Source organism: Agelaius phoeniceus, chromosome 1 (assembly GCF_051311805.1).
Source record: "Agelaius phoeniceus isolate bAgePho1 chromosome 1, bAgePho1.hap1, whole genome shotgun sequence".
NCBI lineage: Eukaryota > Metazoa > Chordata > Aves > Passeriformes > Icteridae > Agelaius > Agelaius phoeniceus.
The window spans coordinates 84,439,930-84,463,798 of NC_135265.1; the positions used below are offsets into that span (position 1 = coordinate 84,439,930).

General features: G+C 37.9%; 1 protein-coding gene across 1 annotated transcript; it reads left to right on the forward strand.

Annotated features, from left to right (window-relative positions):
• The first annotated feature begins 4,052 nt into the window (after nucleotides 1-4,052).
• Nucleotides 4,053-23,469, forward strand: SPMIP7 (sperm microtubule inner protein 7). The gene is given in 9 exon segments (XM_077186867.1): nucleotides 4,053-4,317; nucleotides 5,176-5,281; nucleotides 5,283-5,367; nucleotides 5,463-5,650; nucleotides 10,747-10,885; nucleotides 11,351-11,418; nucleotides 12,577-12,615; nucleotides 13,152-13,256; nucleotides 23,358-23,469. Coding segments are annotated over 9 exon segments (1,107 nt in total).
• The last annotated feature ends 400 nt before the right edge of the window (nucleotides 23,470-23,869 follow it).

The window sequence follows — 23,869 nt, forward strand, 5'->3', positions numbered from 1 at the left end:
AATTTACTTCACAATATGTTTTTGTTATGTACCACTCTCACAACTTTGTTTGAAGAGCAAAATTTTTCTAATAATTTTATTTTCCCCAAAGACCTCATGGAATATTAGAGGCTTTTTATTGAAAAATAAAATTGATTAAATTTTTCTCACTGTAATATTTAAGTCTTTTAGAGCTCTGCTGCACTGGCAGAAATAAAATTAATGTTTCATTAAAATTCTGCTCCCAAAAGAACTTGAACAGATTCCCCATTGACAAAAATCAGCATATGTTCTCATTTTAATAAAAGCATACTAATTCCTAACAAAAACCAAAACCTACCTGAAAAGCAGCCTGTTTTAAAATTCCATCTGCCACTATTTTCTGTCATGGTCCATAAATATTTTATGAAATGTCAAATTTATTCATATCTCATAATTGAAAGGGAAAAAATAATCCACCAAAACCAAGTGAGTTAATGAAAGAAAAACTGAAAATAATATTAAAAAAAGACTGTTCAAAGTTTATCAAAATGCAATGGGATAAATGTATCTAGAAATGTTAAGCACTGCAAACTGACAAGATATGCGAAGATGTACATTACATAACTTGTAGGAGGTTTAGGTAGTAATTAATACAAATAGAAATCTTTTTTTTACAATAACACCTTAAACCCGAAGATGGAGCTCTTGAACTGTTTATTTAAAAAGAACCAGAAAAAGTGAAAGCAATACCGTTACCAAAGGAAGATACTGTAGAACTTCTGGATTGACTTAGCATCTTCAGTGGCATTGCATGCTATATTGTGAGAAAGTCAGTTTAAATTCTCTTTCATGTGCACACACATTTCACTCGCATAGCAGCCATTTCACTCTGCAAATCTTCCTGTCCACAAATGAATTCCAACTCTCAAACACTTCTTTCCTCACATTTGAGACATTCTCTCAAAATTTTTTTAAAACCTTTTTTTTAGTTTTCTTACTGGAATTCCTTTGGAATTGAAATGGTACTTGTTGCAGCAGTGTCTAGTACAAATGATTTTCCCATTCCTTCTCTCTGTTTAAAGAGTGAATGTGACCAGGTTAAAGACTCCCATTCCACAGGGAAAAAATAAAGTATCAAGAACTCAGTAAGTCCCACAGAAAGACCCACAGAAAATGAAGCACAAGGGAACTGCTTTAACCCCATTTTAAAGTAATTATCTCTTCTGTCTGAACCCATCCTTAGCAAGCAGCAGGAAAAATCTTCTGTTTCAGTACTCTCTGAGAAAAAAAAATAAATGAATTTCTGAATTAACTCCTTAATTAAGTGTTCTAATCAGTTCTAATACACTAGAAATATATAGAGTCTGATTCCTCAATGGCTTGTGCTTTTTACAGGCATTATAGAAAGTATGAACAGCAGTTCCTTTTGCAGAAGAACATATATGAAGAAAAACAGTTTACATAGTGATCAGACACATAGAAGTTTGGGCCAATTCACCCCCAAGTCCAGGGTAGTTCAAACCTCCCAGTTTTATATGACCATGCCCTCAAAAGGTACATTTGACATATAAAGTACCTGTTGTTTGAGGATTCCTTGCTCAACTTTAAAATCAGACTGAGTTAATTCAACAGCTTTGCTACCAATTTATGACATGGAAACAGGCCAAAAGAGCCTGCAGTGAGTTAAATTCAAGTGAAAAATGCTAACATCCTGTTCAATGCATTTTAAATCTACTTGGGCAGCAGTACAGACACTACTGAAACACAGAGAAATTGAGCTCTTGTATTTCTAAGGGGTTTTGCAAGTTGGAGGAGTCTCAATTCAAGATGAGAAATAGTATGTGGATTGTTCCCACACCGGAAAACAAACCTTCCTGCTCCACCCTGAGGAAAAAGTTACAACAGCTTCAGGTAAAGAAGACTCTCTTGCCACTTCTTGTCCAAAGGAAGAATCAGGATAAATTAGACCAAATTAACATTTTTCCTATGCCCATTGAGTTGAAAGGAAATGCCATTCACCCCCTTAAAGTTTCACATCAAGTACATCCTACTTCTTGTCCAAAGGAGGAACCAGGATATATTAGACCAAATTAACATTATTCCTATGCCTAATATTTCATAAAATATTTTTTTTGGAATCTTTCCACCTTAAAATCAGCATTAGAGTTGCAAAATCAAGTATCTTCACAATAATTTATCAGAAAATTAAGTTTAGTCTGAACCTTCATTGGCAGGAAACAGTTTAGAATGAGCCTTAAATAATTAAACAGTCCATTTATTAATTAATAAAGTGCTGTATTATTATATTATAATAATATAGTGTTCAATTGGCATTGGTTTAGTTCATGTATTAGAAATTAAAATTCTATAAAGTAATAGGAAAATATTTAAGTCATGGTAACTGCCAGAAGTTTTTTTAAAGTAATTATATTTTGAGATAGTTTTAGTAAACAGATTTCTGTACCAAAAGATTATATTAATAGCAAATCTATTTACTTAAATTCTTTTTCTCAATCATGCTTATAGTCAAGATTGGTTTTCTAGATCCAGGTACTTTAATGACAGCTGTCATTTCTAAATTGCCTATTCATGGTAAGTGCTGTGCAGAAATATTACCATTTCTATTATTTGTCATTTTAAAGTCATACAGGAGAAATAATTTCAGTTTCTAATCTGTCTCATTTAAGAGTAACTCTTTAGACAAAAAGCCTGCAAGATATAAGCTGTTTTACGTTTTGCAAGTGGATCTCTATATTTTCTGTCTGACAACTACACCACTCATGTGTTTCCTAAGTTCCCTAATTAACTCCCTAAATTAGGGAGTCTAAAAAGAAACTTTACCATCTAGCATGCCAAAGTTAAAAATGCAGTATCTCTTCAGTAAGACCAAAACTTCCTTTAGATGGCTCAGAAAACTCAAATGGAATTAAGACACTTGAAGAAACACACTCTACATTGTCCTCAAGAAGTTTAATTATTCAGTTAGGGTAAAATATAATGCCAAAACTGTCAACATTAGTAAGTTAAAAAAAAAACAACAAAACAAACAAACAAACAAAAAAAAACCTAGGGAAAAACAAAACAAACCAACCAAACAAAAAATTTTAAAAAACCCAACAAATAAACAAACTAACATTAAAAGTCTCATGTTCTTTACATCAGTCTGAAACTCAGATTGTACTAATAACACTTTAGTGCAATAATATGGAAATGTCTTTTCTGGAGCAGACAATGTCTTTCATGCCTACTCAAACCAAAGACAGTATAAATACTCTGATGTTTTAGTGACTATGTACTAAAATACTGCTTGTGGGTTTCCCTTTTTTGTCAGAAAGTAGAACTTTGAATTTCATCTTTGATCACAACCAGACCATAGAATAAGATCCAGCACATATGTACACTAATTGAATAACCTAGTTTAATACTACCAGAAAGCTTAAGCATTTTACTGTGTTTGAATTTCCAAACCTCACTAGGAAGCAGAGACTGTTACCTCCACCCTGGCATGCAACTTCTTTGGCACATGGGAAGGCAAAACACCCCTCTCTCCAGCACTCTCTGCTTTTTTTTCTGGGGGAAAGGAATCAAATTAAATAATCCTTTCGCTTTCCTGCATCCATCTGCAAATTCATACAGGGACAGGAAGTTCAATCCCACTGGGTGGGCGTAGATGGCTAAATCATCTGATCAGTCCTAATTACCGCAGTACTCCTACTCCTGTCCCTTCCAGTCCTTGCCGCAGGAATCACAATATTCCTTACAGACTGGAACCTCAACATCACATTCTTTGACCCTGCAGGGGGAGGAGACCCTGTTCTATACCAACACTTTTTCTGATTTTTCGGTCATCCAGAAGTCTACATCTTAATTCTCCCAGGATTCAGAGTCATCTCTCATGTCACGACTTACTATGAAGGAAAAAAGAACCATTTGGCTACAGGGGAATAGTATGAGCTATACTATCTATCAGATTCCTAGGCTTTATTGCCTGAGCCCACCACATATTCACAGTAGGAATAGACGTTGATACCCGAGCATACTTCACATCCGCCACCATAATCATTGCCATTCCAACCGGCATGGCAATGTAAATGCTGGCAGGTGTAAAACAAAACCCACGGGGGAAAGCTCCTGCATTATGGAACAGCGTGTCCCAGAGAGCAACACCAACTTCAAACTGCCAGGCTGCCAAGGGGGTGCTCCCAAGGAACAGCGACAGGACCAGAGGAAACGGCCTCAAGCTGCACCCGGGGAGGTTCAGATGGGATGACAGGAAAAATGCCTTCAACTCAAAGGGCTGTCAGGTGCTGGAACAGGTTGCGTGGGTTGCCGGCGGGAGGGTGGGCAGGAGGAAGAGTAGGAGGAGGTGAAGGAGCAGGGGTGGCCCGTGAGGCGGCCCCGCGCCCCGCCCGGCCCCTCAGGGCAGGCTCGCCGTTCTTCCCTTCCCTGCATCTCCCGGGCGGAGGCGGCCGTGTGGGGCTTTCCCGGCCGCAGCGCCAGCTCTGCCCTCACCTCTGGCGAAAGCAGGGAAGGGAGGGGAGCAGAGCAGAGGTTTTCACATCCTCAAACCCCAGGGAAACATCTGCTGCTGCCGCTGCCGCCGCGGTGCCATCCGAAATCGCCCCGCAGCTGGGTTTGGTTAACTTGTCCCAAGCCGTCCCCTCTCCAGGGACAGCTCCTCTAGAGCAGCCAGGCTTGCGGCAGCGCGGGCTGCACCCGGCCAGGGGCACGGGAAACTGCGCTCCCGGCAGCTCTTCCTTAAAAAAAATAGAAACCAGGGTGTCCTGGTTTAGAGCAAGTTTGGGAAAAAACCTCCAAAAGGGGGCCCCTCCAGAAAGCAAACCCACACGACCCCTCCCCGCAACCGGTTCGGGAAGGATTCCTCGGAGAGAAATGGAAAGAACCTGCTTATTTAACAGGCACAGCACCCCCCAGCACACAAAATGAACAATACCGGATGACACCACTCTTTCACCGCTCTGAAAAAGATGGCAAATTCAGAAAGTCTCTCCTGGAGCTGGTCGCTCTGTTATCAGTCCCTCTGGCGCTGGGGCAGCTGCTGCAGGCCGCAGGGTGCAAACTCTCGGTGTTTCCCAGGTCCCCGTCCAGAGCAGGTTCGAGTGGGTCCAAAAAAAGGGAAAGGAGAAACAGTCCAGGAAAAATTTGGAGCATGGTAGCAAAATGTAAATAAACTCCTAGTTCCATTTTTAGCAGATTCCTGCTCAGGTTTTGTGAGTCCAGCAGCAGATGCTGAACAGCAGCCCAGTGTTGGAAGAGCTATTGAATCCCTGGCAGATTACAGTGATAGGGAACCTCCCCAGTGTCCCCACCACAGGTGAGAGAGCCCAGCCTGACCATGGAGACCTCCTGGAGGAAACCAGCCAGGACAGAAGGGGGAAGTCCAGGGTATGACTCAGAGGTAAACTGGTTTTTTTAATCACTGAAGAAACTGGTGGTGCTTAACAAATAAATAAAATGAGTTTCTGAACTCCATTCCCTAGTGTCCTAAAGGAACAATCTTATGTTTAAGGAACAATACTAAAGGAACAATCTTACATTGTGGAACTGAATATAACAACTGCAGTAAAGTGTTTTTATTATTCATTATTCCTGCTGTAGCAAAGAGGTACCAGTCAGCAAATTATAATGAGAATTCTAATGCTAAAAAAACCAGAAAACAACTTCAAAGGTAATTAACTGTTTTTTAAAAAAATCTGATTATGTAAAATGTGAAATTATTTACCATAGCTCTAATGAACACCCACTTTAATGCAAACTAAGAAACTCAAATCACTCCAAAGTTAGGAAATCCCCTGGATGCTTCTGTGTATTTTAGTATTTCCTGACAAGTTGCAATGCAGCACATTTAGAGACCTGTCACAATGTCTGGTTAATCAGAGAACAGTAGTTTTTGAAGACTGCCATCACATATTGGTCAAAGTACCACATTACCCTCTTACTTTATATCAGTGTCTTACAGATAAATTTGAGTCTGATTATTTTGTAGTGATTGTAGCACCAAAATGGAAATTCACTCCTTATAACATAAAGTAAAATTGGTTTGATGGTTTCAGAATTTTCTGATAAAAATTGTGGAAAGCAGAAATACCTGCCCAGGACTTATAAGGAAGGATGTAATTAACAATAAGCAATATGTTTGAAGTTACTTTCAGGGACTTTCATAGAGAAATTCTCATTACAGCTAGAACAAAATTTTGTGGTATCTCACGCTACATGCTCATAGATGAGGGGAGGCATTTCTTTGAACATGGTAGCAAAATGTAAATAAACTCCTACTTCCATTTTGCTATGAAATAGTGCAGTTACTGCACAGTTAACAATACTTTATGCACGTTACTGCAATCAAAAAAGTCTCTAAGTACCATAAATTCTGGCAGTGGTTTTGGTTCCCAATTTCTGTACAAACTTTGCATTTTAAATCACTTCTTGCTTAATACAGCCATATAAAACAACTGTAAGGAACCCAATAAACCACAAGGGATAAAAAATAACTACATAATTTTCCTTTTTTTTTTCTTTTTTCCCATACCATGCAATTTTCACTCTTATTTCTCATTTACTGTTTTCTTCTTTTACATATGAAAACAATACCACAGATACCAGTCAAAAATGTTCAGCTGTTTTTCTCTGCAATCCTCTGGAAAAGTGAAGGGGAAGGAAGATTTCAGATAAGCAATTTTATCTGCCCAATATTTTTTTCCAATGCAAAGAAAAGCAGGCAGAGAGAGACATACTCTGGCACATAGAGACGCACCTGAAATGAACACAGACAAAACCTGAAAATGAATGACATCAAGTCAGTAATCTGGGTTATAGTCAAGAAAGTGCTCTGAAATGGACAGTAGTTCCAGGAAGCAGATAGAAACTGTCTGGTGGCTTTCTGATGTTATTTTGTTCAGGAAAGTCACTGTTAGACTAAAATGCTGACCCTGCTAAAGTTGTCAGGAAAAGTAAAACTGAACTCAGGGACAAACCTTGAAACAGATATAGTGCAGCATAAATTTCTTAAGGAAGTGGTGTAAGTGCTCTTCCAAACCTAATACACATTTACAGGGGTTTTTTGTGATGCTGAGGTATTAACTTCAAATGTGTAAATATTAATATAAAAAGTTGATGAGTTTTTAGGTGCTATTTTTAATGAAACTGCATAAAAAATATCCTGATTTTAGCTTTATGATTCAGACCCTGACTACCAACCCCCAAGCATGTGATGAAACTTGCTAACCCTTCTAGATACCAGTCCCAAAACATTCCACAGCTAAGTCATTTGGGGAAGTTGTGCTGAAAGAGAGATCAGTCAGGCATTTTGTAAGCAAATTCTACAGTCACTTTCTCCACTGTGTCTGGGATGAACATAAAAAAAGAGAGAGAAGGAGCCTTTGAGACAGATGAGCTGTGGTATATAAAACATCTGCAGCAGACAGTTCTCTATTGTGAGAAGATGTAGCACTGCGGCTTTGGCAGTCCACAACTTTGAACTTCTCTAGCAGACTTTTGCATCTGCTAAGCAAAGTTAACTGTGAAGTTCTGTAATAGCAAAGCAAGTGGTGAAGAAGGTGAAGAAGGTTGTTCTAAGACTAAAGAATCAGAGAAAGGACAACAGCTGAGGAGCTATTGTCCATGTATTCCATACAGGGGAGGTGCTCTGTGCTGGAAGACCAGGCCTTAATAATGATTGCCTGTGGAGTCCCCTTCTCTCAGTCATATGACAACAGAATTTTCTACCCTTTTCTCCGTGGTCTCAAGCTTTCTTTGCAGTTGTTAGGAGGAGGATGACCTCAGAATTTGACCATATGGGTGTATTTGTACTGGGGACCTAGTTATGAACTCTCCCTGCCCAGTTTGTAAATACTGTTCTATTTGTAAGCCTTAACACAGAGGTTATGGGGATTGCAGAATGAACCAGGTTATCTTACAAGTCTGATAAAGAGCAGAGATGATTTCTTGCCCCTGCTGGAAGCTAACACATCTGAAGACATAGTTTTCTCCAAAGCTGGGAAATGAGAAATAGGAAATACTATAGAGTTAACTTATAGACTTGGTAGTAACCACTTTTTAAAGATATAAGTAGTTTACTCATGCTACTACTAGATTTTTAAATTTCTCCAAAAGCCCATGTAGCCCAGCATTTCATCTGAGACTGTGGATAGTTAATAAAGTCATCATCCTTCCTCCAAATATTTTCCAATCATGTGGTGATTTGTTGATCAGGGATTCCACCACACAACCAGGAGACTGTGTGTTTTAATAGTCATGCATTCACAGATTTGTCTTCATTAATATATATATATTTGCTTTTTGAGCACATCACTTACATTCTAACTCCCTACTTACAGATAATTTGTAAATATATTAGGCAAAAATGTCCTAGGCCCAGATGGGTTATCTGGAGGTCTCTCTACCAGTGGTCTCTACCAACTTGGAAAACTGATTATTTATCCCTTCCTTCTATCTGTGATCTTCTAACCAATTATTTATCCATGAGAAGATCTTATTTTTCTTCTACTGTATCTTTAAGAGGCTTAATGCAGAACTTACTGCATTTTTGGTAACATTATATTAATTTCACAATTAATATATATTTTATATATTAATTTCACAATATATGTTATAATATATTAATTTCCCTGTGGCCTTTGAATAAGGAACCCAGTGGTTCCTCTGCTGAACCAGTAAGCATTTTCTCCACAGTAATCATTACTCTAGAGAAGTAATCATCACATTGACTGAGAGGTATCTCAAGGTAGGATTCCAGCCTCTTTTCCATTTCAAATATTGATAGAAAATTACCTTAGGCAGTATTTAGGTACTTAGTAAGTTAAAAGCTCTGACTGCCTGTAGAAATAGAAAGAAGAAAGTTTAATCAGAAGCAAAAAAAAAAAGTAAAGTGAAAAGAAATGTGCAACTTGAAAAATAGCAAGTGAAGTATTTACAAACTTTCAGACCTTGACAAATTAGATGTCCAGACAATGACCAGCCAAATTAAGTTCAACAAGGGGAAGTGATGGAATCAGCACTCTGGTTGTATGAACAGACTGGGGAATGAGATGCTGGAAAGCAGTGCCATAGAAAGGAAACTGGGGGTCCTGTTTGATGGCAAGCTGACCATGAGGCAGCAGTGTCCTGGCAGCCAGGAGAGCCAACACTGTCCTGGGGTGCATCAGGCACAGCCTCACCACCCGGGCAAGGGAGGGGATTGTCCTGCTCTGCTCTGCTCTGCTCTGCACTGCAGAGAGGTGACCTCCCCTTGAGTGCTGGGGGCAGTTTTGGGAGCCAAAATATAAAAAAGACATGAAACTGTTAGAGAGTTTCCAAAGGAGGGCAGCAAAGATGGTGAAGGGTCTGGAGGAGAAGCCTTTGCAGAGCAGCTGAGGTCACTTGGTCTGTTCAGCCTGCAGGAGACTGAAGGGAGATCTCATTGCAGTTACAGCTTTCTCATGAGGGGAAGAGGAGGGACAGACACTGATGTCTTCTCTGTGGTGACCAGTGACAGGACCTGAGGGAAGGGCCTGAAGCTGAGTCAGAGGATATTAGGTTGGATATTAGACAAAGGTTCTTCATCCAGAAGGTGCTGGGCACTGGAACAGGCTCCCCAGGGCAGTGGTCACAGCACCAGCCTGAGAGACTTCAAGAAGTATTTGGACAATCTTCCCAGGCATATGCTGTGACTCTTGGGTATGGTCCTGTACAGGGCCAGGAACTGGACTCGATGATCCTTGAGGGTCCCTTCCAAGTCAGATTATTTTGTGATTCTGTGAAAAATGTCCTACAGCATATTCCAAAATATCTGTGCTATTAAATACCCATAAAACAATGAAATATGTAATAGCATACTGCCTAATAAGCTAATAGATCACCTGGAAATAAGGTAAAAGACTTGAAATAATCTCTTTAAGGCTGAGTGCCATTGAATAAAACAACTGTTGTTTTACTAAGGGTTAGATTATTTATCATACTTACAGTTACATATTCACAAGAATCTGGAAAAGTAATTTTAAAGTCTTTTATTTAGCATTAACTGTTGCTGGGCCCACTAAAGTTAATATTCCTAATTTTAAAATATAAGGGTCAAAAACAATACATAGTGTCTACAAGTCAAATACTAGCTGTTTCTTTTTAAAACAGTTTTTGCTTTTGTTTTCACTTCATTTTTTATCTTCTAAGGTGGTACTAAGCACTTTTAGATAGCAGAACATATAAGACTACAAAAAAATTTTCTAGCAATCAGAATTTCTGCTGTTTAATGTCATTTAGCATAGGATTTATCTATGAACTTTAGTTATCTAGAAGTTTGTATCCAGTCTTTGCCTTTCATCTCCACTTCCCCTGTAGACAGTGAAGAGAAACTGTAGTTTCCAAAAGGGCATGCTGTACATCTGTCTTCAGCACCTGTCAGAAGCATGATGTGCCTGGTGTCCAGTCTCTACTTATGTCTCCTCTCCCTTAACTGATTATTCAAGTTCAGACAAAATAAATCCCTTCACCACCGTAAGCTTATTGGAGAAGAAGCTACCTCTTTCACTTAGGGCGTAAGACCATTTTAGAGAAGACAATCCTATGAAAAATCCTGTGCAGTAACTACTTGTTCCCTAGCAAGCAACATATAATCCTCAGATTTTCATTTCCTATCAAAAAAGAAGTCTATACTTTTGTTACTTTCTACATCTACATCACATAGTCCATAAGGACTATCTACCAGTGTCATTCATTAATGATTATATGGGAACTTTTTCTCTACTTTTTTTTTTTAAATTGTTGATCTAGAGCTTACAAAGGAGTTCCTTGGGATAATATGTTTTCTTCCAAAATATAGCCTCCAATATCAACAGGGGAGATGTTGGATGATCCTGTTTCCCAGTATTTCGCAAAAAGAAGATACAATCCCAAACCTAAAATAAGCCAAGTCAATGAACAATTTCTTTGTAAGTGTTTTTAGGTTTGCTAATGAAAGGGAGCCTAAATTTTGTATAGGTCATCCACATAAACCCACAAAAATATTTTCAAGCAAAAATAATCCCAAGTATGCATTAGAGGTCACCACCACATGTGAGTAACTGCCTCATATTATTTAATATTTCATATTTTTTCCCTGTGCCCCCCATAAATTGATACAGAAGACATGCATGCAGAATGTCAAAACAGAGTACAAGGGTATTGATGAAAAATTGGTTGATAGGAATGATCTACATTAATAAATCTCATGTTAAGTTGGTTTACGTGTGTTTATTAACTGTAACAATTATTATTTTTAATAAAACTAAAATTCATTCTTGCAATTGGTTCTGATTGCTGCCTGAAGAAACTATTAAGTCAGATTAATTAGCTAATGTTGCATACAAGAAGCATTATTTTGCTATTATGATTTTAGGTTGTCGGAGGCTTCTGGGACAGATTCCAAACAAGATCTTTTACCTCTCCACAGAGATCTGGTGGTTTGTAAATTTCAGGTTTTGTGAATATTGGAGTTGTCTGAACAGTCCTTTTATGAAATCTGTGGACAGTTAATTATCTCAGCAGACTAAATTCAGCAGCATTCTGTAACTAGAGAAATTAAGATATTCAGTTAATAACTGTATCAAAAATATTTTCTGCATGTTTCTCCTGTGAGAGAGTTAAATATAAAAAGCAGAACAGAAGAAACATGTAAAGGGAATGATTCTCATGATTTCCTACATCTGATGTTTGCATTAAGACATGACATCTATGAAAACACCATGGTAATCATACCCATGCACTAACTAAAGGGGGTTTTTGCTGTCTGTCCAAAACAATCACTTCTGCATTGGTGTCTTTTAGTTACTCTGTATTTCACCTATTCAAATCTATCTCAGAGTTAAGCATTTTAGATGAGTCCAAGAAAAGGTCACAGAAGTCTTAAAAGGGGTCAAATAAGAACTAAGTTGAGACAAAGAAAGAAAAATGGGTAAAGTATTATAGAAAAATAAGAATATGTCTCCCTTCTGGACTATGAGCCAGAAGATTTGCTCAGGCAAACTCAATGGATAGGTGAGTTGCTGGGCAGGCTCAGGCATACAGTGGGAGAGACAGGTACCTCAGCAGGGTGGAAGAAAAGCATAGATAGGTAGATAGATAGATAGATAGATAGATAGATAGATAGATAGATAGATAGATAGATAGATAGATAGATAATGCTATCATGGTTTCTTGAATGACACTCTTTCAAGGGAATATAGTTGTGGACAGTGAGAGTTGCTTGCAGGGCCAGACCAAGAAAGAAATTCAGACCTGATGTTAAATTGTCCTGTGTTCTCAAGGACTCAATGAAATAAGTGTTGCTAGAAGGGAAGTAGTGAAATTTTAAAGAAAATTTGCTTATACTGTACTATGAAATTTACTGAAGTCCTAATATCAGCAGAGGTTAAAAGATAAGATTCTGCCTGCTGAGCTGGTTCATTTAGCATATATGCCAAGCTAAATATTTGCCAGTCTTTTACCAAATTCAAATGAGCACTGTATTATTCCAAGAGCAAAACTTTGACTTGTCACGACCTGTCTTTGGGACCTCATAAATATTCTACAGAATGTTCTGTCTGGTGGAAAAAAAAAGTTATTGATCCATTTTGTATTTAAAAGTGTAAGCCAAAGCTCTCAAATCTGTCATATCCCTTTGTATATGTAAGTGTAGTGTCCCTAGGTTGTTTCAACTTTTGTCATTTTTTATTAAGCCCAAGCAGTCTCTCTCTCATTTTCTGAAACAAGGACTGTAGCTGGGCTATGTTATTTAAACTTAAGGCATTTTCTGGTGGCAGAGGAGAGTGTATGCTGAGTCTCCTTTGCTTGTGGGTATCTCCAACTTTTTACCTGTAAACTAGGACTCAGAATCTGTTCTGTCCGCTTTGTAAGAGTATCCCAGCCCGATGATAAGAATAGCCAAAAAGATGAGAGATGACACATTTCTATCTTATTTCCATTTTCCCCCAAGTCTCTCTGAACATATGCATTAGAGCTGTCAGTCTTTATGTGCTGCAAGTTCAGCAGATGATTGCTTTTATCTTGGGATATGCCAAGCACACAGGGCCGTTCATCTCTGTGTTCTTTTCTTGTGGACCATTTTAATAAATAACTAGAATTTTGGAGCATGCAGTGTATGGTTCAGCTGCCTCCACCAGCTGTCTAATGAATAATGTACATATATTTGATTTACTTTCTATCTGCTGTGTTGGTGCAGTAAATTTTGAAGGCAGTGCTGATGTAGACTTAGTCCTACTTAACCATGTTCAAACTTCCAAACCTCACTACACAAGCACTGCACACTACGTTTCATTTAGCATGATTTTGACACTGCCTCTTGCATTCTTGTTACTTGGCTAAAGGGAAAACTGGTAAGAATCTGATCTTAGGTGGAAAGAATGGAAACATGTTTATTTTGAAACTATGCCATACTTTCATACTTCGAATATTTCCTATTATTTAGTATAATGGTCTGTTGCATGTTTGGTAAGTAATATGATTTGAATATTGCCATGTCAAAAGTGTGTGATTGTTAACTTTAGTCACTAGATGGCCTTTGAGTGTGCAAAAGCTCCCTGAGTGCTATTGGAAAACTATACTTTTAGCTAGATCATTAACTTTGAAGGTTTTCACTTTAGGCCATTCCTAAACCTATCTTTAGTAGCTTGAGCTACTAAGTGCTCATTTGTAAACTTTTGAGAAAGGAAAATGGCAAAATAGCAGCTTAATTATAAGAATTAAAATAATAAAACAAAAGAGAAACTAGACTTCTTTATTTTTTAAATTTAAACAGAATTTCTCTTTTCATCAGCCTTTCTTGTGTGTCCTTAAAATGGTCTTCCCCAGCTCACATTTTTGAGGAAAGTACAGGAAGGATACTTCACTGGGTAAAGCAGAGGGTCAAAAGCGGTAGAAATATTGCCCTCCCTGTTCTGAAGGAAAGACTTGATGCTGGGTGTTACATCAGAGCATGTGCTAAACACACCTGGCTGTTGGGAGCTGCCTTGTGAGTAGCTGTAATTTTTGTGCTACAACTTAGATCTGTTCACTTATGTTTCTTACATCTGTTTCAGGGTGAATGTATACCCTTTTGCAGTGCATCACATGCTGTTACCTGTGTGGGGAGCAGCGCATCATTCTTCACACAGCAGCAGATTCACAGGTAAAGTGAGGTGCTAATCATTGTAAGATTGTAAGGTAACATTTGATCCACATTACTGCAAACAAGACTATTAATCCCAAGCTTTTATGACATAATGCACCATTCTGATTATTTTCTCTCACGTTCTGCATAAGTCATCTTGTTTCTCAGAGCCTGCATTTAACTTTTCTGCTTGAAATTATGACAAAAACAGTTTTAAATTGTTATTGAGAAATGGCTGTGCTTTCAAAATACAGCACATACAGAATACAGCACAGTGCTGAACAGAGATGTCTGGGTTGAGGTGAGGTTACAGAGTCGTTAACCTTTAGTTCTGCTATACTGCTGTTATGGTGGAACTTTGAAGAAGAGAAGCAGATGTGTGCACTCTGCTGCAGGCACACATCCTATCTGGGACTATTTGCATCAAATGGTGTCATGGAAGATTTGTGGATAAGTGATTCTGTATTGCCTTCTCTGGAATGCTGCATCTCATTTTTCTGTTTTTTAGTGAGTGAGGCTATGGATTTCATTGATTTTTGGCAACAGGGAGACCAAGACCTCTGAGATTTAAAAGATTCTGACATCTCAAAGCTCAAAAAAACTCAGTTGTAAAAAACTCAATTCCATCTGGAAAATTTTATTAAGATTTTCACACTTATTATTCATCCATGACTGTCAGACATCAAGATTGCTATGATTTTGAGCAGAAGAAAGAAGGAAGTCAGAAGGCATAAAATTTTGCCTATAATTTGTTTTTCTCACTTTGTGTGTTCACCAGTAATTTTGGAAAGATGTGTAGAGGCCATTGAACTCAACCAAAATCCTTGAAAAGTCAGATATATACTTTGTAAATATAAAGTGTAAAGCTCTCTTAATAAACAGTCACTTTCACTCTCACAGAGTAGCAGCAGCACTTCCTGCTTGCAGCACTTGGGCAACAGCATCAGTGCCCAGGCATTACTCCAGAGTGAGACACTGTTCTTCCCCAAACCATGCAAGAAAGTGGTTGCCATTCAAATTATTAGCAAAGCTGAAAGTAACTAAGAGTCATCTGTCATGTAGCTGCAGAGACAAACAGGAAGAGTGGTGAACCTGGGCATGTTTTTTCTGGTAGCCTTGCACCCACCCTCTCTTCCTTTTGGCAGAACAGGAAACCATCTTCTGTTTTTCTTTTTTCTTAAGGAATTAGAAAAAAGATAAAAGTCTTAACCTGAGCTGTAGTTGAGCTTAAAGCCCCTAATACAAGGTCAGTGTTGTGAAGAGCTGCTGTGCATATATCCCGCATTCTAGGTTATATTGTGAAGTCCTTACCATGCAACTTGGAAGTCTTACAGATGTAAATCCAGGTGCAATGTGATAAGGTCATTCACCAAATTCCCATTGGGAATCTGTAGCACAGTTAGGAAAAAGGCTTCACATATCCTGAACACAAACATACTGTTTTTTAAACTGAACTCTCATATTTAGGCTTTTCAACTATTTCTTTGCTTAAACTTGGTTTCATATAATATTAATTAGGATTAAGTGATGGTCATACTTCTTTAAAATTAGGCTGAAATAAAAATGAAAACTTAGGAATCATAATCATGTGTCATCCAGCTTTTCTCAGTGGTTCAGATATCGAATAACTGTGGGAGCTTGCAGCACATGTAAAAAGCCATGTCATAAATGTTGTGATTCATCTAGAAGTGCAAAATTTATGAATATGAACTTATTAATAACTGTGTAGGTAATCTGGTGGCAGTCTAGAATAATCAGTGAAAATGGCCCAAAGAGAGCTATGGATGTGCTTTTTGGGTCAGACTCTTCTCTGCAGGTGACAAAAAATCCTGGATCATAATTCAGTTCTTCTCATTCTCTTCCAGGCTTTCATTAAAACCTGCCTTTGGGGAAAATCATGAATGGCATAGTCTCTTGAGGTCTCTTCCAGCCCTGGAATGTAGCATCATTCTTAATATTCATGGTTTGTATATGCACTACTGAATTTGCTTTGAAATGAACTTGTTGCTCTTTTTCATCCCCAGATATGCTGCAATGTATGCCTAAAAGCTGGAATCTTCTACCATATCTTTGTCAAGGGTGACATTGAAATAAGTTTTTTTTTTGAAAGTGACAGTCAAAAAATTAGGAAGCTGTTGTGGGAGAGCATTCTGAAAATCTCTCTCTGATGCAGTCCTCTTTCACCAAGAGACCTCATAAAAATTTTTATAAAACTTATAATCCCATTGTACAGCTCAGTGCTTGAGGAGGCTACACTGTCAGAACACATGTGGTGTAGGCTTAAAACTTATCTTTTTATCCCAACAATTAATGAGTACATTGAATACATTGATATTTTTCTATTTTCAACGTATGTTGCTTGTGTGATTTTTTTAGGTGTACTGGATAACAGTTGCCCAGTGGCTCAGGGGGCTTTTGTGGTATTTTGAAATGCACCATTTTTTTTAATGCATGCTTTCTTTTTCTTCATTTTTCCCTACCCTCTCTACTTGTCTGCCAACTGTAAACTCTCTTGTACTTGCATTCTTGTTTTTTCAAACTCATGAAGTGTAAATTCCATTGGAATCAGTGAATTAAAGGTATCTGCTTAACAAGATTTCCTGAACAGGGATAGGATTGAAAATCTGTTTACATATTTTGCAGAGCTGAGGCCTCTAGGATTTCTTTTACAAGACTTTAAACTCTGAATTAATTGTGTCTGTTTTCCTTGGTTATTTTTGCTTTGTTTCTTAGTAGTTTGATTGTTAATAATTCCCTGATAATATTAATTTATTTGTGGAAGATGAATACAGCATTTGGCTGTATATGTCACATAACTACCCATATATTAGCTAGGTAAGCAACTGAGTGCTAAATGGCTATGTTTTGTGCAGCTAGCCAGGCTTTCAAAAATAGTTCAGCAACCACACATGAAAACCAGAATTCTGAAAGAGCTCACATTCTGGGTGCACGTTGATCGCTAAGCTCCTGTGAAAATCTGGCCACAAACACCACAATCTGATCTCCTGTGTCTAACTGCTGCTCCAACCCACATATGCACCAAGGAAGAGGAGGACAGCCCAAATACTGGAAAAATATCGTGTTTTCAGAGGAAATTTTGCAGCAGAGCTACAGTGACTTCCAGGAAGCCTCAGACTGATAAATTCTATAAGCACTTTTGAGAGGTGCGATGTTATTGAAAAGTGAAAATAAGTAATGACCCAAATCATTGTTTCTTTTTATAAACAACTACTTTGAAATACTGTCTTTCTTATTTAGAAGTGCATTTTGAACTCAACAATTTTGAAAACTGTAGATAAACTGCTTTTATTGGATCATGTGGGTTTCCAACATAATCATCTACTGTTCTTTTTTTCTTGAAAATATTTATATGCATCTTTTATTTTGTATAATTGGCCACCAGCATTTCACCCCTGGCCACCAGCATTTTTCCTCTGTTGACTTCTTCCCCAATCAGCTACTGAAACAAGGTTATGCTCTATGTGGTATTTTAGATTCTGCAGGTGTTTTAAGGGTCAATGGAAAAAAGCCTCCCACGCTTTGGTGATGGGGATTTCCTCTGTAGCATTCAGGGGCTGGGCTCTGGTCTGATAGGCACAGATAACTCTTCTCCCTGGTATTGTTAGAGCTCCCTTACACCTTCAGTGAGCTGGCAGAACTTAATGTAGTAATAGTGTAGCACATTTAGTGCATTCCAGCGTACACAGCAACATTTTATATCAATCCAGGTTTATTTCCTATATCTGACTTGTGCTTTTCTCTTTAGTATGCCTTTGGTGTTACAACAACTTCCTGATTCACTTCTGTGCCTACTGGAATCTGCCTCTTGACATTTGACAAAAGCAGTTCGGACAGTGATTGTTTTCTTGTTCCACAGTGCAAGCCTCTGTCTCCTCAATTAAGTAAGAAATGGGGCAGTCATCATCTTTTCAAAACTTTCTACTCATTCCTCAGCTCTCTTAATCCACGGTAGAGGGCAGTGCTTACACAATTCATGTGCATTCTCACCAAGGGTTAGTTACACAGCAGTGCTTTTGAAACATCAGCTAATGCATTGCCACTACGCTGGTGAAACAGGTTACAACTGGGTTTTGACAGGTACAAATTGACAAGTTGAAATGACCTGTCCAGTGCCATAGGCGTTGTGTGTGTGAGGAAGACAACAAATCTGATCAAAAGCATTTGATTGAAATGGGAAACATGCAGTTGCTAGAAAGACAAAGTCCTAAGTGTTTCAAGTCCTGCAGTTCTTGCACAAAGATATTCTCTGAAATTACCCTTTATTCATGGTTTCTCAAGCACATTGAGCAAAATGCTACTATCACATCAGTACATCTGTAGTGACTTCGCATATTTCTTCAGTGTAGTCAGTTTCCAACTGTCTATGTGCATGCATCCCTTGAAAATTCAAGTTATCAGAAACTCCACAGGCCTCAATTAGCTGGGAACAGGACTCTCTGCTGTCCTGCACCTTGCACAGTCATTTCCAAGGGCTGCTGTGGAGCTTTCTCATAAAGTATTCTTTCTTCAGAAACTGACAGCTTGTCTACCATACATGCCTGTTTAGTAGTTCTCCAGTTTGACTCGTTTAGGGGACTGTGGAGGCAAGTGTGTGTTGAAATATTCTACTTTGGCCTTTTCCAAATGATATTTTATTGCTGCCTTGAAATGCTTTATTGTGTCTGAAAAATATTGCCCCATACTACAAAGGGGGACTGAAAATTTTGAAAGCAGAATAAAATTGTTTGAAATTGTAGAAACAAAGTTTCCCAGTCCAACATGATACAACATATTTGGGGGAGTTTCCATTTGATGTTTTTATCTTTTCAGGAACCCCAAACCCATTTTTAAGTACCCATTCCCTATTGTGCTTTGATGGCTGAGGGAGATGGGTGTGAAATGAAACCCAGAATGTTGTCGGTCCTATTCTCTCCTCTGCATTAAAGCACTTTGTTTTGTCTTCACAAGTAATCTTAGATATGTTCTTTCACAACACAAAGGAGTGTATGAATTTCCTGACACAGGATCGTGCCTGAGACATTTTTACCACAGGTTGTTCTGTTTGGCAAGTAATATCAAAGAGGCAAAAAGGATGTAGAAGGGCACAAATGTGTTACATTTGGAAGAGAATTTGAGGTGGAAACCAATTGTTATACAGCTTTATATAGTGAGTGAGATTTGAGAGGCCTATTCTATAGTAGCAAAAACCCAAAGAAGTATAATGACTTCATATGGTGATTTAGTTCTATTGCATTTTTACAGGGGTGTTCATAAGGAAGAGTAAGATGTTAGGAACTCTTTGCTTGTAAGTGTTAAGGTAAGAATCTACTGGGTATCTCACTAGATAGAATTTTTCCTCAAAGAGCTTGGATACCTCCATTGCTCAAGCTGAAGTGCTAGATCCAAGGTTTTCAGGAATTACAGATTATTTGGCAGAAATCTATATTTTACTCCCATACAAACAGGTGATGTGGAATTTACATGGCAAACCTGGGCATCCAATACCCTGGAGGCACTATAGACCATCGCTTCCAGCTGCTGGTTCTGAACAATATGTATCGCCTGTGAGTTCTGTGTTATAGAAAATTATCTCAGAGACCTTAAGGGGTCTCAAATAGCTCTAAATATCAGTATGGAGGGCCTACTAAATTAAATCCATATTGATCTTCCTGATCATTGCCAGGAAATAAAAATCTACAAAGACATCCCAAGATGGTAAAGTTGCCCTTTAAATCCACTGTCCAGTTCTGGGCCCCTCACCAAAAGAGTACATTGAGGTGCTGCAGCATGTCTTGAGAAGGGCAATGAAGTTGGTGAAGGGTCTGGAGCACCAAGTCTTATGAGAAGCAGCTGAGGGAGCCAGGTTTGTTTAACCTGGAGAAAGGGAGTCTCAGGGGGAACCTTATCTGTCTTTACAACTACCCAAAAGCCAGGTGGGGGGTCAGTATCTTCTCCCAGGTAACCAGCAACAGGACAAGAAAATATGGCTGCCCAGGGAAGTGAAGGAGTCACCACCCCTGAAGACATTTGAAACATATGTAGATGTGGCACTTGGGGACATGGTTTAGGGTGGGCTTGACAGTCCTGAGTTAACAGTGAACTTGATGATCTTAGATGTCCTTTCCAAACTTAGTGATTCTATGATTCTATGGACATAAAAAGCAGAAGCACACCAATGCAGAGGCCGCCAGAATCACTACAATTCACTTGAAAAATCTTAATGCCTGCACAGATTCAACTGTCAGCACTATATATTTGTTACTGTTGACTAAGAGCTGCTAGGATGATAACAAGGAAGTGTATGAACAAGAAAGATGTCATGGTTACAGAAAGAAAGCTTGATGACGGCAGCACAACCACAGAGGAGTTTTGTGTGTTGCCCAGTGGTAGGCTGGCACTTAGTTGTTTTCTTCAGCAGCAGCAATAGGTTAGCAGCTCATCAGAGAAAGTGCACAAGAGCTAGATGGCATGATCCAAAAAAACAAAAACACAAAGGGGTACTTTTTTAACCTCAGTTTCTTCTGCTTTATCACCTACATAACCGCAGTACAGTTTTGCATCTTCTCTGCAGGTTCCCAAGAGAGCAGCTGCTTTGCTGTAGTGTAACCTTGCTTACTTTCCTGGTACCTTTATCTTCTCTCTGTTCAGCTCTCTTCTTTTACAGATCCACATTCATCCCACATATTATGAATGCACCAGCCTCTGTCAATTATTTCTACCAGACAGTCTAGAACAAGTCTTCACCTTGGGTCATTTTTCAGATTGACTTTTGGGTCACATTTGCCCATTTATGATGCTTTAATCTTTTCTTCTACTTTTGCAAGTTTCAAAGGTGAGAAGATTTTATCAATCAGATTCCTCACAGTTATATAGTTATAATTATATAATTATAATTATAGTAATATAACTGCATAATAATACAGTTAATATATTAATATAGAAATATTAGTATATAAAATATAAAAAGTATTTTATAGAATATTAAAGTACACAGTTAATATGTAAAATTATGATAATATAACAGTATAATTATTATGTGATTTAACTTCAAATAGGCTCATAAAATGCTGGAAGCCACTATAGGACTTCTTGTTGTCATCTACTTCTCTTTGTGACCCCCATACCCTTCCAAGGAAATCACTGGAATTTCATGACATGTGGTAGACATATCTTGCTACATAGCCCATTACCAGGGTAATAAAACTGTGTTCACAGTTTGACTGATTCCTTCAGAGTGGTACATATTCCTTCAGATACATTTTCAGTTTTGGATGAATTTGTGTGCTTACAGTCACAACAACCCAATATCCCTTGTGTCCTTTGGTGGGATCCTGATATACAGAAAAAATTTTCTACACTCATGTAATGTGCACTTAACCTAACAGTTGTCTACTTTGACATGAAAAATCAAATTTGAATGCAACCCATTTTGGCCAATTCAGAAAACATGTCCTACTACTGTAAAGGTTTTCAAGCCACTTGTTGCCCCTGCAGAGCTGCTGTCAAGACAGAGAGCAAATTTGTTCCTTGCCCAGCCAACTACTCAGTGATTCCCTATAGGCAACAGCTTCCCAAGTGCTACACAACCTCTGTACTGATTCTACAAAGCCATCCTCTCTGGAGAATCATAGACTGGAGCATGGCACAGGGAGTGTAGCAGTATATGAAGATATGGGCTAGTGCAAGGTTACTCCAAACTGAAATAGATAATTAGGTGGTCCTTCTGCTAATTATGGGTGCAAGGACTACAACAGATACCACCAATGCTCTCATGCTAAATACAGAGTCCTATGTTATAACTCTGGTAGGTAGATACAGTTTTTTGTCATTACCTCTGCTCTTCTTGTGAGGAAAGTCAGAGTCAAGTTTCCCACTACAAAAGTCAGAGATACACAAAGTCTGATAAACTGTATCTCTCATATGTGTCCATTTTTGCATCCCCTGCTGAGCTTAGTTGTAGAGAAGAAGCTCATCAGCTGCATGATACTAGTAATACATGCATGATACTAGTAACTCTATGCACACTTAATAGTTAAAGAAATTGGTTTTTTTTACACAGAGTTCAGGGAAGATGAAGAATACTTGAGAAATTACTAGAAAGGAAGCACTGCTATCAGTGCTATATGGTGTGAAGACCCACAAATGACTAACAGAGGTGAGGTGTATAATCCCAAATACTTAGTTGAGTCAGCAGATGAAACAGCTTGTTGTAAGCCTTTACTTCCATGGGTATGGGCAGTCTGGATGTATATGTGTATGTGTGTCCTATGTTTAATTGTATAGTCCAACCATGTCCTACTTTGAGATGTCAATACAGAACAATATCAATTATACTCTCTGAAAAACTTTGAGTTGCAAAAAAAGGTACTATATTGAGGCTTTATATTGTTTTATTTCTAATACTAATGGATTATCTGAATTCATATTACCTATTTTTTCTTTAATTTTGTGCATCTCTGCTTCATCTTGCAACAACTGTTATCAAAATTTTCTTTGTACTGCTTCAGATAAGTAGAGTTTTTTTACTCCACATCTTTAAGGGCCTCTGCTTTTCATTTTCACATTAAAACACCATCAGAATTAACAAAAGGCTTTCATTTTCCAAGATTCGGTGCATACTGTCTCAGTTCAGTGGTTCGCTCACACTAGAATTTAAGTTGGTGTCTAAGCAGTGTTGTTACTACTACATCTTAATAAATTCTAAAGGGAAATTTAGAGAACCTTAGAATAATTTGGGAAATCATTTATGTTTTAGCCCATGAGAAATCACACCTGTTGACTTGAAATCTGTTATGTAAATTTCATATTTGAAGCTGGAAACTAAATATGAGCTAAATCTGCATCACATTTTTAAAGAATATGTCCTTGCTTTTTGTGGTCTATGCAAACTCTGTGATTTCATTTCTTCTTTGTGATTAAATGTTGCTTCTAATCATTAATCTTATACAGATACTAAACCTAAACAGATTGAAGAAAAAAGAATTATCTAAAGAGCTCACCTTTATAATGTCTAACCAGAGATTTGAGCCCAGATCATCAGGAAGATCATCATAAAGTTGTTTCCCTGACTTTAAAGAAGCTATGAAAGTTTATACATTCTAAGCACTTCTTGTTTTATTATTAAGAGATTTTACCCCACCCATCTTTGATAAACCTTATCCATTTTAGAACTTTATATATCTATAAGTCATATGTCAAGCCTATAGTCATTTAATTTAACCTTTCTCTATCCCATCCCCCTTTTAACTATTTCCTTTAGCACTCCAAATATTCCAGGATATTCTGGCAGGGTTCATTGGTCAGCAACTCACCCAGCAAATTCTAATCTTCCATCAACAGCCCCATCAGTAATTGCAGGAATGCATGGATAGGTATGAGGTATATTTTTCAGCTTGTTCAGAAAAATTACTGGGAAATTCATAATTGCATTTATTTAGTTAAAGAACAATTAAATGTTACACATTATATTATATTGACTTTAAAATACAGAACAGTTAGGGTTGGATCCCAGTACATTATTGTCATGATAATCTGAAGTCCTTTTGAGGTTTTAGAATTTTTCTGGAGCATTGTATGTTATGTGTTGGGAAGATGACTTTTTTTTTTTTTTAATAAATGTCTTTGTTTTTTTTCAAAAATGTCTTTTTTTTTTTTTTAATTAATGTCTTTGTTTTTTTCAAAGAGGCCCATGAATGCAAAAGTTATCAATTCCCAAAAGAAAACTGTATGGAGTTTCTCAGTTGATCCTGGCAGACTTAAGAAACAGGTATT